The sequence below is a fragment of the Crotalus tigris genome, unplaced genomic scaffold (assembly GCF_016545835.1).
Source record: "Crotalus tigris isolate CLP2741 ecotype Arizona unplaced genomic scaffold, ASM1654583v1 scf7180000018510.657491, whole genome shotgun sequence".
NCBI classification, from domain to species: domain Eukaryota; kingdom Metazoa; phylum Chordata; class Lepidosauria; order Squamata; family Viperidae; genus Crotalus; species Crotalus tigris.
This window is the reverse complement of record NW_024097046.1, coordinates 91601-107809: the sequence shown is the minus strand read 5'-3', so window position 1 is coordinate 107809 and position 16209 is coordinate 91601. Positions and strand designations below refer to the sequence as shown.

General features: G+C 35.5%; 2 protein-coding genes across 12 annotated transcripts in view; one reads left to right on the top strand and one right to left on the bottom strand.

Moving 5' to 3' along the window:
- NEK5 (NIMA related kinase 5) overlaps positions 1 to 12135 on the top strand; it is a 46838-nt gene extending 34703 nt beyond the window's left edge. For 8 of the 11 annotated variants that reach the window (XM_039353280.1, XM_039353279.1, XM_039353277.1 and 5 more), the window contains 4 exons: positions 3670 to 3789; positions 6765 to 6902; positions 8493 to 8604; positions 9387 to 9958. In XM_039353280.1, the coding sequence (XP_039209214.1) occupies positions 3670 to 3789; positions 6765 to 6902; positions 8493 to 8604; positions 9387 to 9606 (590 nt within the window). In that variant the 3' untranslated portion in view covers positions 9607 to 9958. Of the gene's footprint in view, positions 1 to 3669; positions 3790 to 6764; positions 6903 to 8492; positions 8605 to 9386; positions 9959 to 11155 lie in introns of those variants that run through there. The other 3 variants (XM_039353278.1, XM_039353276.1, XM_039353273.1) reach the window with 2 other exon arrangements.
- On the bottom strand, positions 10618 to 16190 carry ALG11 (ALG11 alpha-1,2-mannosyltransferase). The gene is made up of 4 exons (XM_039353281.1): positions 16063 to 16190; positions 14507 to 14740; positions 12146 to 13074; positions 10618 to 10910 (listed from the first exon to the last, which is right to left on the bottom strand). Exons 1-4 carry the CDS (start codon positions 16086 to 16088, stop codon positions 10639 to 10641), a joined length of 1461 nt encoding a protein of 486 aa, XP_039209215.1. The 5' UTR covers positions 16089 to 16190; the 3' UTR covers positions 10618 to 10638.
- Between the last annotated feature and the right edge of the window lie 19 nt (positions 16191 to 16209).

Here is a 16209-nt window from a genome sequence, read left to right as displayed (position 1 = left end):
GGGGGGGTGAAAGGAGTGCTCCCACGGAGTTCGGACTTGTCTCCGCTTCCCAGCTGTTTTTGTCCTCAGGGACAAAACGAGCCGCTGCAAACACCTCCGTGCTTAAAGAGAACTGGTGAGTTTTTTTTTTTATAAACGGACAGAGCTGAGTAGAGGATTTAGTTTTTGCTTTCTTTGATTTATTTGGATTTTAAGTTTTAAGACTTGCTTCTATTTTTATTCTCTCTTTTTATTTTTTTTTTCTTTGTTGAAAGGGAAAGTAAAATGGCGATCGGCAAATCTCTCGGTGTTTTTTTTTTTTTGAAGTTAGAATGCTGACCGGCAGGCTTTTTGGTGTTTCTTTTTCTTTCCTTTCCCTTTCCCTTTTTATTTTCTTATGATTGGAATGGTTGTTTTTGGTATCTCTAAGTATTTTTTTTTTGGAACGGACTTTTTCTATTTATTATTATTATTATTTTTTTTTTTTCTTCTCCCTTCTTTATATTGTAATGACTCTTTTTTGAAGGACTTTTTTCTGTTTAATTTTTTGCAATTTTTAAAAAGGAGTAAAGCTTTTTTAAATTCTTTTTCTTTTCCCTTTTTTTTTTTTTTTCTTTTTTCCTTTTTTCTTTTTATTATAATGACCTTCTTTGGAGGGAGTTATGATTTTTGAAGGAATTTTTATAATTTTTTAAGAAGGGCTAAAGGTTTTTCTTTAAGATGGCTCCAAAGCGTCCAGGGATTTCTACAGCTTCTAAATCAACAGTTTCACCCTCTTCTGGGGGTCAGCTAATAACTATGAAGGATTTGCAAAACATGATGGGAGATGTTATAATTCAAATTAGGGCAGAAATGAAAAAGATTTTAGAGGAAAATAATAAGATCTTGAGACAAGATTTTGTTTTGGCTTTAGAAGGAGTTGCTTCTGTTCTTGAAAAGGTGAACTCCCATGTGGAAGAGGTAGCTGAAAAAGTGGACATAATGGAGGGGAAAATTGAAAGTATGGAAAAAGAAATGGAAAATGAGATTCTTATGCTTCAATATGGACAAATGGAATATGCCTTAAGAATCAGAGGCCTGGAAGAGTCTTTGCAAGAAGATTTGAAAGAAATGGTTGCAAAGGACTTTGCATTGATTTTGAATAAAGAAAAAGAGGGAATACTTAGTGAAATTGAAAAATTATTTAGGGTTAACTCTGTGGTGGCAGCACAGAAGAATCTGCCAAGAGATGTGGTAATTTACTTTGGTAAAAGATCCTTACGCAATCAAATTGTGCAAGCCTATTATAAGAAGAGATTTCAAATTGCTTCACAAGATGTCATAATTTTTAAGGAGATCCCATCTAAAATTTTAAGAAGAAGAAAGGAGTTTGCTTTTCTAGCAAATGAACTTAAAAAGAGAAAAATTCTATTCAGATGGGATGTTCCGACTGGAATGGTGGTGAACTACCTGGGGACATGTCATAGACTTAATACTGTTTCTCAAGCAAAAGATTTTTATACTTCGGTCCTGGGGGTATGTGCATCGCCATCTATTAGGTCTCAACAAGTCCAGATTGAGGAGCAGAAGACAACTTGTGTAGCACATAACTCCAAAGAAAAGCAGCAACAGAAGAAGGTTAAGGAAGTTTCATATTCAGCGGTCTCTGAATCTCTGGGAGATGTTGGATTTACAAAGTTTTTGGAGCAATCTTCAAGGGTGGCTCTGGGAGAAGTTAGACCTACAAAGTCTTTGGAGCAATCTTCAAGGGTGGAATTGCTGCCTGAAATCGAAATTGGGAAATTTCAGCTTGAGGGGCACCAACAAGAGAGGAACGGGCAGAGGATAACTTGTACAACTTACAACTGTGAAGATCAACACAAGGAGGAATTCACTGAGGAAGTTTTACAGGTATCGGTCCCTGAGACTTGTGCAACATATAAATGTAAAGAAAAAGTAACATATAAATGTAAAGAGAAAGACCAACAGAAGAAGGAGGTTGAGGAAGTTTCACAGGTACTGATTCCTGAGCTGGTGGGTCAACCAGGACTTACAAACTCTTTGGAGCGATCTTCAAGGGCAGAATTCCACGCATTTTTTTCGATGCTTGCGGGCAAGAGAGACCAATATGGATTGTGCTTATAGTAGATGCAACTGGCTATTAGACAGAAGATTATGGATATTGAATGAAAATTTTAGATAAGAAGTTTGTGTTTATAGTGGGTGCAACTGGTTATTGGACAGAAAATTATGGACATTGAATGAGAACTTTAGACAAGAAGTTTACTATTGAGATTGTGGGAGAAGTAAAACTTATATCGTTTTTGGAAAATGTCTTATGTAATGTCTAAATATGTGTTTTGGGATAATAATATATTTCAGTTTTAAGTTTTAAACCTTTAATGATAATATTGTTTAAACCTGTGTTTTGAAGGGATTATAATTTGTTTATTTCAGTGAGGGGATTCTAATAAATTTGTGTTTCGAAGGGAGTATAATTTGTTTAAGTTTCAAGTAATGCTTAAATTTGGTTTTTAAATATTATTATTAATATTTCTAAGAGAAAATAATTTGCTTAATTAAATGTCTAGATTTGTTTAGGAAAGAAAGTAATGCTTAAATTTGTGTTTTTGGAGAAAGTTTATATAGAATGATGATTGTATTTAGATTTGTTTAGGATTTAAAAGTGTTTCAAGCTTTTAAATATTATTATTAATATTTTTAAGAGAAAATAATTTGTTTAACTAAATGTGTCTAGATTTGTTTAGGATTTTTAAGTTTTTTTTTTTTTTTTGGATAGGTGAGAAGATGATGAAGATTGAAGGAAATATGTATTTACTTTAAGTTTTCTAAGAGTATTTAGTTTTAATGGTACAACAAAGGTTTATATGTTTATCTTTTTGTATTAGGATAAAGAAAGAGGGAGAAATTAGATTTTACATTATAGCTATAGATATTCAAAGAAAGTAATGTTTAAATTTGCGTTTTTGGAGGGAGTTTATATAGAATGATGATTGTATTTAAATTTGTTTAGGTTTTAAAAGTGTTTTAAGTTTTTTTCTCAATTAAGCCTGTATTCAGCTCTGGGAAGTCTAGGGGAGGGTTTGGGAGGTTGGGGAGGAGGGGGGTGAGGTAGGGTTGGGGGGGGTATGGGAAGGGGATTTGTTTTTGTAAAAATTTAAAAATTTTCAATAAAAAAAAAAAAAAAAAAGAGCCAAGGTTGCCTACCCCTGTCCTAGATGAAATATAGGTAGTCCTCGACTTATGACCACAATTGAGCATTTTTATGTTGCTAAGTGAGACATTTCCGAAGTGAGTTTTGCTCCATTTTACGACCTTTCTTGCCACAGCTGTTAAGTGAATCACTGCAGTTGTTACTAATACAGTTGTTAAATGAATCCGGCTTCGCCCTGGACTCTGCTTGTCAGAAGGTCACAAAAGGTGATCACATGACCCCAGGACCAAGCAACCATTATAAAAGTGAGTCAGTTGCTAACAGGCTGAATTTTGATCATGTGACCATGGGATGCTGCAACAGTCATAAATGTGAAAAACGGTCATCAGTCACTTGTAGTGCCATTATAATTGTGAATGGCCATTAAACAAACTGTTGCAAGTCAAGGATTACCTGTAGATAATTGCATGAATAAGCTATAATTAGCATCAATATTATATCCTTTCAGAAAAAATAATAAAGATTTTTCTCCTTAGAAGCTGACAATGAAGATGCGATAAATGACAGAAAACACTGGCGAATCGCAACTCCACAGACACTATTGAATTTCTTAGAAAATGTAGATACCACATCTGTACAGAATATTATGGAGGAAGGTGACCTTTTTGAAATATTTTGCTTTGTTTTAAATAGAATTTATTTGTTATGCAGCGGACCTTAGGTTTCCATTCTGATCTGAACTATTATTTCAGTAGTTGTCAAGTTATAAGAGTTGTGGTGGCACAGTATTGCATACATGCAGTATTGTAGGCTAACTCTGCCGACTGCCAGCAGCTTGATCCTGATAGAGCTCAAGGTTGACTCAGCCTTCCATCCTTCTGAATAAAATGAGGAGCCAGATTGTTGAGGGCAATATAGACTCTAGAAAGAGTACAGAGAAGAGCAACAAAGATGATTAGGGGACTGGAGGGTAAAACATATAAGGAACGGTTGCAGGAATTGGGTATCTCTAGTTTAATGAAGAGAAGGACGAGGGGGGACATGATAGCAGGGTTCCAATATCTCAGGGGTTGCCACAAAGAAGAGGGAGTCAAGGTGTTTTCCAAAGCCCCTGAAGGCAGGACAAGAAGCAACGGGTGGAAACTAACCAAGGAGAGAAGCAACTTAGAACTAAGGAAAAACTTCCTGACAGAACAATTAACCAATGGAACAACCTGCCTCCAGAAGCGGTGAATGCTCCTTGCCACTGGAAGTTTTTAAGAAGAGACCGGACAATCATTTATCCGAAATGGTATAGGGTTTCCTGCCTGAGCAGGGGGTTGGACTAGATGACCTCCAAGGTCCCTTCCAACTTTATTGTTGTTGTTGTTGTTGTTGTTATTCTGTAAACTGCTCAGAGAGTAAAGCACTGTGAAGCGGTATATAAGTCTTAAGTGCCTTTCTATAAAGTAAGGCATCCTTTAAAAACGATATTGACAACATGGTCATTGTGTTTCCTGATTATTCCCAACTCAATATGTTTGCTTTTTTAATTCTATTGCTTCAAAAATATAATCCAAAAAATATAAAACAATATTTTATTACATCATATTCTGCCCACTTTATAGTCAAACTAAAGCACAAAAGCAGACAATACAGTCTAATAATGATACAAACTAATTTAGGAAAAAATAGTTTGATAATAGCTCTGATAGAGTACCCATGAGAACAAGCATAAAAGTATGAAATTTGTCACTCAGTGATAAAAGTATCCTTTTCTCACTGGCAAAGAGGAGAAGTAAAACAGTTTATCTACCTCCTACTTTTCCAGGAGCACCTTTGCTCTCCCAAACATCCGTTACAAAGATTTGTGGAATTCTGTCGAACAATATGGAAAGGATGACTAAGAGCTCCAACGAGAGAGAAAGTTATTACAAATTGTTCCTCCAGGCAGAATATTTCTATGATTGAAATAGAATTTATAGTATTTCAGCATTCTAGACATAACTCCTCTTTGAGAGTCCTCCTCCTGGTGCAAGGAGACACTGAATCCGGTCCAGGGCCCAACAATTCTGCACAACACGAAATGGCTGACGTCACTAGTACTTCTGTCTCCAGTGTTGTTGTGCATTATTCTACACATGGCTTCTTGAACTATCAGTGTGATTCTGCACTGCCTAGATAATTGGTTTTGTCCCATCAACAAATTAATGTTCACTACAAATAATAATAATAATAAAGTGGGAAGGGACCTTGGAGGTCATCTAGTCCAACCCCCTGCTCAGGCAGGAAACCCTATACCATTTCGGACAAATGGCTGCCAGCCTCTTCTTAAAAACTTCCAGTGTTGGAGCATTCACCACTCCTGGAGGCAGGTTGTTCCACTGGTTAATTGTTCTAGCTGTCAGGAAGTTTCTCCTTAGTTTTAGGTTGCTTCTCTCCTTGGTTAGTTTCCATCCGTTGCTTCTTGTCCTGCCTTCAGGCGCTTTGGAGAATAGCTTGACTCCCTCTTCTCTGTGGCAGCCCCTGAGATATTGGAACACTGCTATCATGTCCCCCCTTAAACTAGACATACCCAATTCTAGCAACCGTTCCTTATATGTTTTAGCCTCCAGTCCCCTAATCATCTTTGTTGCTCTTCTCTGTACTTTTTCTAGAGTCTCAACATTAAGCAGGTCACCATGTGAGCAGACTCAGTTTTGTCTGTTTTTACAATGGTCATAAAGCAAATCACTGTAGCCTTTAAAGGAATCACATAGTGAAGTAAACCACTTGATCATTAAGCAGATCCAGCAAAATATTGCAAATTAGTCAGATGACTGTGGGACACAGCAACCGGTCATAAATACAAGCTGGCTGCCAAGTATCCGAAATGCGATCATGTGATCATAAGGGGAGGTTATGACAGTTATAACTTCAAGACTGGATCATAAGTAATTTTGAATCTGTCATCTGGACTGCATTTCCTACACGAAGGACTCTTGGCAAGGGATGGGCTGCACCTCACGAAAACAGGGGAAAATATACTCGGAAAAAGACTGGCCCAACTCATCAGGAGGGCTTTAAACTAAAATTGAGGGGGAAGGGTGGCCAATTTTCAGAATCTCTAGAACCCAAAACCAATCATAACATAAGTGATCATTGTTAAGTTAGGACAGGTAATTTTGATTGGAGGATAATTCAGTAACTTCCAGGATTGAAAAAAGGGAGAGATGGGAGAAAAATGGAAGTGGATCACAAAGAGGATCAAATCTATATTAATATTTTTATCAAAATACAGGTGGTCCTTAACTTATGACCACAACTGAGCCCAAAATTTCCATTGCTAAGACAGTTGCTAAGTGAATTCTACCCCATTTTTATGACCATACTTCTCACAATTGTAAAGTAAATCACTGCAGTTGTTAAGTTAGTAACATGGTTGTGAGGTAAATCTGGCTACCCCATTGACTTTGCTTGTGATCACGTGACACTGGAACACTGCAACCATCATAAATATATGCCAGTTGCTAAGTGTCCAAATTTTTATCAGGTGACCACAGGGATGCTGTAATGATTGTAAGTGTGAAAATCATCATAAGTAACTTTTTTCAGCGTTGTATACCTGTCAAGGATTACCTGTATAAGGAAGGTAATATTTTTTTCCCCTCAGCTGGCCAGGTAAATGAAATACAATCTGAGTTCCCTGAAATTAGGAAAAAATGGAGCCCAAGATTACCAAGTACTCTAATGAATATGTTAGCAGAAGCAGAATGTACCAGTGACACCTTGTGCCAAACTGAAGAACATAGTAAGTTGTTTTTTTGCATCTTTTATTATTTGAAGTTAATGTTGAATTTTTATTTAACAATTAGTGCAATAAATAAGGATATCTCTGCACAACAGGTTGAACTAGACTAAAACTAGAGTGGCATCTAAGATTTGTATCCACTGGTGTCCATGTATAGGTGGAAAAGTGGAATAGATACTTCTTCCATTATTTCCTCACTTCCCCAATTTCTGCTGTAATGTCCTAGGCTAGGGGATTATAAAGAATATATTTGGAATATTCCAAGAAGGAAAGAGGAAGGTTGTGCACAGCGAAGTAAATGTGCATAACCCTCATCCTAAGAGAGGTTATTCTAAGAGGATAGGAGGAATAAATATAAAGAATTAAATTAATTAAAAATATGACAGGAATGTATCTAAATACTGTAAAAGTAATTTCTAAATGTTATGTGCATGCAAAAATTATAAAAGTCATTTAATAAAAATGAAATCAAAATCATTTGCCTGCTTGTAAGCAACAATACACACATACACTTCATATATATATATATGTATGTATATATGTATGTATGTATGTATGTACACACAATTATATTAATTACAATGATGATGTAACTTTAAACCAGCAATATTTATTTGAGTTTTTACATGAGGCAGCAGTCTTATTTTCTTATAGATTTTTGCATTCTATTAGAATGATGGGATTTTTTATATATGCAGGAGAGTGAATCACCAATCATTAGGCCATATAATTAATTTACTTAAAAAAATACCTTTTAGAAAAAAGATATTTTGTTGATAACATCTTTTTAATTTTTCATCTCACTTTTTCTGGGAGTTAAGTTCCATGGAAGCTATTGATGCTTGTTTCTAAGTAATTAGATAGTTATACTAAATGGAATAAATGGACGAATCATTAAAATTGGTTAGGAATTTTAAGACTCTTATGTAACCAATGAACAACACAGTCACTTTCACTATTTTTTGGAGATAGCAAATGGCAGAAAATAGAAGCTAATGTCTATACTGTGTTGACAAACAATTTTAATAGCTTACTAAATACAGCCTAGATAGATGTTAAAACACTAAGTCAAATATGAATATATCAAATATTTTCCCGTTAAAAGCTAAGACCTTTTGTTTAGGGACAACAAGTTTTAATTAAGCAGAGTCAGTCCTGACAGGTCAGCAATGGAAATATTACATTCAAAGTTAAAGGTAAAACTGCCAATTTACGCATCAATTGGATTCACTTGTCAACTTAAGCCATAATGTTTGGTTTTAAGTGTAGTGTGTGAGCTCTGCCACTTTAGCTTGTAAATTATATAAACCATGATTTATTGTTTAGTCAGTTGTGGGATATTCAACAAATCAAATTTAAGCACATAATATTTTAGCAAAGCAAGAATAAGATGAAATAAGGAGTACATTTATATAAAATTAGTATAGACTTGTGAATATGAAAGCAGTCCTCCATCCTACTCTATAGAACTTTTATTTTTAATACAATATATATTTGGTAGTAGTTCAAGCTATCTTGGTACATTTCATGAAATGATATATGAAGCTTGGTATATGACAACACTATGAAATGAAAATACTATTCTTTCAGAAGAAACAATAAATCATGAGATTCCAGAATCTACTAAAGATGCTCCAGATGTTAATTTGGCTGCTAACCCAGATGAAAGTAAACTTGATCCAAGTTCGGATGATGAAGATACGTAAGTTATTACAACAGCTGGATGTATAACTTGGCCCTTTGAAAAGTTGTTCATACAATCTTTTGTTCAGCACACATTTTTTAACTAACAGCCTAGATTTTAATATCTGTACACAAAAGCTGAGAATGACAATCATGTCAAATACATGTATTGAAACAAAACAATAAATTAAAATACTGCCAATCAGAAACAAGTTCTATCAGCCCACCCACAACTGAACTCATGTTTTAATATAAGTTTAACTGAGGATGAATAAATTGATGATTGAATCAAAATATGAGTGATTAGTAAGCTGTTGCGATGGGTTACATTTTACAGTTATCTAATCAATTCCCAACTGCAGCATTCAAAATTAATTGTATGAATGGGCTTATAAAACAGTACACTGCACATAGATAATTCATCTAGATAATAAATTCCACTAAGATAACACTGCATGCCCATTGTTTATTAGTTGGGTGGAATTGTATGGAGCTATGAATTTGGATAACTAAAGGCCCTCACAGTGACACTGTATCACTCTAGTTTTCTATTTACAATGGATTCAAATATATACACCAATAATAGACTGCTATAGAGATGTGATATTGTTTATTGAATGGATCTATTAGTGCATGTCTTTGTATAAATATCATTTTGACAATTCTGCCCAAATCATAATCCTTTCAGATTCTGCATTCAATAAAGCCTGTTATATAGATCTTATGAAGTGCTACCCTCTTTGTAAACGTCGTGTTTTGATAATTTAATAAAATTAAACACTATTTTTTTGTCTTGTCCAGAAACTTTGAAGAATCTGAAGATGAACTGAGAGATGAGCTAGTGGAATCTTTAGAAAATGTGGTAACATCTCTAGAGGAGGAAATTTCAAAAAGTCCAGTTGAATCGGCAAACCTGGAACAACAAAAACAATCTACAGACGGTAGCAAATTTAGTAAATCTAATGAGAGTTTGGAAAATAATAATGACTTGGCTGGAGAAAAACAAAGTGCAATCAGTTAACACATTCTTGGGTAATAAATACTTAAGAATTAATAATAACCAATTGTATACATGTTAAGACCAGAGTTTAGAAAGTGGGTGCTTAATATTTTCGTTATAAATTTTACACAGTAGCCTAGCATACCAAAGTAAAAATCTCTAGAGCTGGAATTCTTCTCTCTCTTGGTTTGTATATATTTCTTTGCCATTAATAAACTGTCAGTTTAGAGATACTTTCAAGGATGCACCTCAATAACCAAATTTATAACACCAATAAATATAGAGCTTCACTACTCATCACGTTTCATTTTTTGGATGAAAACAGATCTTAACTTAATCTAGATCTAATTCTCAATAAAATGGTAAACCTGGATCTGGGCTGGACTACTTCTTTTGTTGGCGAGGGAGCTTAAGTATTTGAATTCTCCAATGGAAGAAATATATCTCAGTATGACAGCAAAAGTTAAGATTATTTTAACCTAATTTCGTTGAATGTACTAATTTTATAAGTGGGGAATTCAGTTCTATATGCCTCAGCAATCCTTTAAAAAAAACCAAAACATATATAAATTGATTTTTCTGAGGTCATTATCATATATGCTATCTGACAGCTTCAGATAATGTACAATTTGGATGGTTTCAAAGGACACATTTTTCAATAAACATTATTTTGACTGTTGATCTGTAATGAAGTTTTAGGTATTCAATCTTGGATGAATTATATAGAATAGATTATGGGAAGAATTAAAATGATGAAATAGATTTAAGACTTTATACAATTAATTCATTAAAAGGTATGTTCAATGCTATTATGACAAGAATTAGGTAATCACTATTGAACATTGGATATTTTGTGATAATTTTTGGAAGATTAAGTGGGACCTTAAATACTATGACATTATAAAATAAAAATCTGTCAAAGAAATGTGCTCTATCAGGATATCTTCAGTATTTAAAGATTAAAATCTTTATTGCACTATAGAAATGTAGAACATGTATAATTTGTAGTGCCATAATAACTCAAGTATGTCATATATTTATAAGCAAAATAATTTATTTAAATAGCTGCTCTACAGATAATAGGAATGTTTTCTCAAATTCTTGATCAGCAAACCTCTTCACAGATTCACGAGCACTTTGTCTGATCTGCAGCTTTTTGGCAGGAGATAATGAAAAGATATGAGCCATAGAGTCTGCATAGCCATCTTCATCTTCTGCTAGAAATCCAGTAGTATTTCTTTCATAGGGTACCACAATATCTAATTTTGGGCCTCCAGAATTGTGAGCAAGAATAATTGTGCCAGCTGCCATACATTCAACAATTCCTATAAGACATAGAACAGATTGCTGTTAATACTGTGGTTCTTTCATTCTTTCTTAATCAAGAATGCCATTCTTTATTGCAACTTTGCATAGAAAAGAAAAGGCACAATTTAGACTCCTATTTTTTCTGATTTTAAAGTAGCACATGTCCCTCTTGCACCAGAAAAGTGGTGCAAATTTGAAAACAGCCAGGTAAAGAATGCTTTCTAAAAAATAGTCATCAGAGTACATTTCTGTTTGTCCTAAGATTCAAGTCCTGATCCTGCAGTCACAAAATCCAAGTAAATTACTCAGAGGAAATTTAAAGACATGTCTCCTTGACTGGCAGCTCTTGCTTCAACAGTAAGGGGAGACCATGGACAAAAGAAGCTTTATCCAGCTTTGGCAACATTTACAGTCCTATCTGAAGAACAATGCTGTGGCAACAGTAAATCCTGCACTCTGTACCTTTGAAGACAACGCAGAAGCTACAAGAGATACAGAATGTACTGTAGTGTCTAGATTGAGTAGAAGAACTTGGTAGGGCGGAGTAACACTATTTTGAGGCCCTACTATTGGTTGCTAATAAGCCTGAGTTCAATTCAAATGTACTGGATGTATTCTTATATGAACATTGTGTTTATATACTGAACTGATCTAATATTGGTTACTTCTCAGTTTGCACAATTGGGGCAGGCTATAGATACTATTAAATAAATTTCAGAGAAATATTCAATATGTTGCAGCATACTAGTGTACCTCTCCTATCAAACATTTCACTGTTATGGGTTTCTGGAACAATTGCCTCTTACTTGTTGGTCTTTATGTCTTATTTAAAATTCCTAAGTATTCAGTTTCAGTATTTAAGAGAGCTGACAATTTGGCCATGAATATCAAAAATATTAAACAAATTTCAGAGTTAATCATGTATAATGTTTATGACATTATGTGAATCATAACAAGTATTATTTGCTACTTTTTAGGACTATGAGTGAAGAGAGAAAACCTGAGATAATCACATAAAATCTTGATGAGAATACAGTATCTGGTTATTAATAGCAAGTATTCATGGCAGTTTATATACAAGGACCATTTTAGGTCAGGCAGTATAGTGAATCACCATGTCAATTTGAGGTAATATTGAGGAGAGTATGCCATATTGATCTGAAAATGCAAATTAAATCTTAATTACACAATCTATTTTACTGACCAAAATTTTCTAAGTAGCAGTTTATAGAACAGACACAAAAATACCTACCAATTCCAAAATGTTCATTCCACATGGTGTGAAGCCCAATAGTTGCATCAGCCAGATGCCTCTTTAGTTCTTCGAATGGAATATTAATTTTGAATTCCACCTTTTTTTCAATGCCTAACTCTAGACAGAGCTTCTTAAGTTCATCTACACGCTGGTTATCTTCTAGGTTACGACAGCCCCCAATCAAAATAAGCTTTGGCAATAGTTGCTGTCCTTCAGTTTTTGCCAACAATTTAGCAAAGGCTCTAATCTGCAGGGAGTGGTCTTTCTCTGGCCTGAATTGGCTTATAGAAACAATTGTTGGTTTTATAATCCTGCTTTCTTCTTGTAGTGGAATATCCAGGAAAGTCTGTACATCACAAGGTGGATACACAATGCTTGTGCGGTCGCTACACCTCCAGAGGGAAAGAATGTGATTGAGAGTCCATGTAGAATTAACCATGACAGTGTCACTACAAGAACCAACTAACCCATATACGGACGCAAAAAAGTAATAATATACAAGTTTCATTTTACTTAAAAGGGGATTTTTTGTGATAATGGCTGCATTATTAAATTGCGCATGCTGATTTCTGACCACGGAAAGCATATCAGTACTGATTGTAGGATAGTGAACATAACATCCTATTCTGCAACCTCCCAGATATTTAAAGAGAGGAAGTGTGAATGCATAACCCATGGAGTCAATGTAAATATCTGGGATACACTTTGTAAGAGCTTCCCAGCCAAGAAACAGAGATCCTAAGCTCTGACCCAACAGAGTGAAATATGGATAACAGGAAGCTTCTACTAAGTGGCGCCTATTCAAGAACACGAACTTCACAGGATATTTCAGTCTGATGTTGAATCGCCTGTATGCACCTTCAAGAATATTCTCAGCTGTAGCACCAGTATCACCCGTGTAGACAATATAGGAGGCATCCTTGTACCTGGAAATAAAGTTTTCCTATTAAAATATTTCAGATGCAGACAACATTTTGTTCTCTTTTTGGCCAATTTTAAATCCACAGCTTAATGCTATATAATACCTGGATATTTAAAAGTCACTCCCAACAGCTTTCCCTATCAAGCTCTGGAGAAGCTCCCCCCTCCAAAAAAATTAACAAATGAAGGGACTACATGAATGAAGTTATGAGTAATTAATCTAAGTAGCTCCCAGCTACAAAAATCCCTTGTTGATTGCTAGTCTTTTTATTTACAAATCTTTTAAATGAGGAAATATGATTAATTATACTGTCACACTACCCTCCATAGCATAGTTCTATAGTTGGTTTCTTAAGAAGAAATTATATGCTATATCAGCTCCAATCCATTTTAGGGCATCACACAAGTTTTTATAAGGCCCACCTCACAAAAGGGATAGAGACAGACAGACAAATGTTTGTAAGTGTGTATGTTCTAAATTATATTTTAATCATATATGTTAAAATAAATTCTAAATTAGGTTTGTGACAATGTATACCTAAGCATGGTCTTAGGGTTTTTCCTTAAATGTATTCACTGTTGTCTGAGAATGGCCTCATGTGATATACTACTAAAATGTTCATTGTCGTGACCTTTAACTGGGTGAAATAATGGTAATTGCTGTATAAAAGCCATCATGGGACATTGATGGGTTACAACAGCTTTGAGGGAGATTTCCCATTGTCACTCAAAATAAACTTTTGTTTTCAATTTCTACTTCAGTGTTGGGCATGGGCACACGAGGCAATGAACTTAGTGTTGGGCTGGGACAGCAATAGGGCAACCAGTTTTTAATCAAGGTACCTCAAATGGGCTAACTTACAAATTGTGTCCAAAATCTGGGACCTGTGACTCTCAAGGGAATGAAATTTGGGGAAGTTTTGGCTGCTTCAGTGCTGCTACTGCATTGCTGTTGCGGTCACATGATCTTCATTTTCAATGTTCTGTGACAGTTTCCCAACCAGCTCACAATCCCTTGTTCCCTCTCCCATCTAGCATCAGTCATTTAGTTGCCTGGAGGGGAGGGGATTTCCAATGCTCCCTGCCAGATTCCCACAAGAAGTCAGAAGTCACTTTTACACCCACTGGTTTTTTTTGCCTGCCCTTGGTTGTTCTATTTCTCTATTTAGGTAAGGAAATGTGTTTGAAACAATGACCCAACAGAGTGTGAGTTGTCTAGTTAATTATATACATTTGATTCAAAACTGAACTACTCTTCAATATCTTTATCAGTATTCTTCAATATCTTCATCAATGATTTAGACAAGGGGCTAGAAGGGGAACTCATCAAATTTGCAGATGACACCAAGCTGGCAGGAATAGCCAATAATCCAGAAGATAGGCTCCAAATACAAAAGATACAATAATACAGCTAAGCATGAAAATGTGTTTACTTACTTTTTCTGTAAAGCTCTCAAAGCACACCATAGCACTCTTTCTCCACCACCACCAGCATTACAATATGGATGGAAAAATGCAACTACAAGAGGCCTTTTCCCATCATTCCCTGGAGACATTAGCAGATTTCTCCGTCGTTGAAGCCAGAATCGTAAACCACAGAGTAGAAGCAACAGACAGAGAAATAAACCTCCACTTAATATCATGGCAGGTATAAACAATGAATAGAGCAATCTGGAGGGGAAAAAAAAGATGGAACATTGAAATATAGCCTTAACATGCCGTACGGAGCTCTGGAAACTATTCAGAAACTTAGAAAAGATAAACAATGCTTGAAATGATTGTATTCTCATTAATAACATACATTAATGCTGTCATCTGTTTAAATAAATCAGCCGTGAGGGCCAAAGTGCAAGAACACCATCCACAGAGCAGAACATAAATTTTACAAAAAAGGTAGAAAAAGAAAATCATTTTATTTGATCCCCTATTAAGAAATGTATTTGTTATCTCACCAGTTATCATAAAGGGGTATTCTCCTACACAGATGGAGAAGATCAGTGGCAACTCTTTATTTTAGCCAGCTTTCAAAACCAGTACATATCCACAGATTTTATAGGTTCAACCATACTGCATAATATATTTTTTATCAAGAAACCATCTACTGTACTATGTAAGGGCTACCTGTAGAGTTGGTCTACAGCTTTTATATGTATTCAGCAATGTAGCTGTGACAAGAGAATGGGCTTTTCAGGTCTGTGTATGTTTAAATATAGCATCAAGAGATTGAGATTATTATCTCAAAAGGCTATGAACATCCTAATACTCCCACTTCCTATTTTCCCCACAACATTTTGTCAAGTGAGCTGGGCTGCGGAAAAGTAATTGGTCGTCACCCAGCCAGCTTTCATGCAGAAAGGAGGCCTAGAACTACAGCTTCCTAGTTTTCTGGCCCAGCACCTTCACCACAACACCAAAATAAATGATGATATCGACTTGCTCGTTTGTGTTCACAATGGAAAGGATTCGATTTCAAGGCATTCTCTAATAAGGGTATCTGAGAGGTTTATGCAAGACAGGTTGACTGACATGCAGATCTATCACTGTGATTGCTACTTACTCTTGAATCGAGATCCTCTGTTCTCAATGGTGGGAGCATCTCGGTAAAATGGTACGCCTTTCAGTGGAAAAGAGGCAAAAGGCTGATCTGCCAAATTCATACAGTTGAAGAATAAAAAAAAGGAGCACGAAGCAACTTGGCGTACCATTTTGCCTTTCTTTGAGCAGTAGGTTGCACTTATTGGCTTAAGTCTCTTTCGCATCAATTTTTAGCTTTTAGAAGAAAAATGCAAAACGCCCTACAACACCTATATACAGCTGGGCGAATAAATCAGACTATGAGAGGTTTCCCTGCAGTTTCCGCTTCACGATTAAAACGCTACCTCGGCAGTTTCAAGTAGGTAGTCCTCGCATTTGATGATAGGAATGGAATCTGGCAAATTAAATACCGCGATACATTTGTTACTCTTTAAAAATATCACAACGGCAACTCTCACCTGAAGAATTGATTGAACGGCGCCATTTTTTGGAAGGATCGTACCCTTCCTGGCCCGGAAGTCCTTGATCCGCCCGGACGCTCTAGTCACGTAATCACTATTCCCTTCTTAAACGGACTGTGGATGTGGGCGTGGATGTAAATCAGA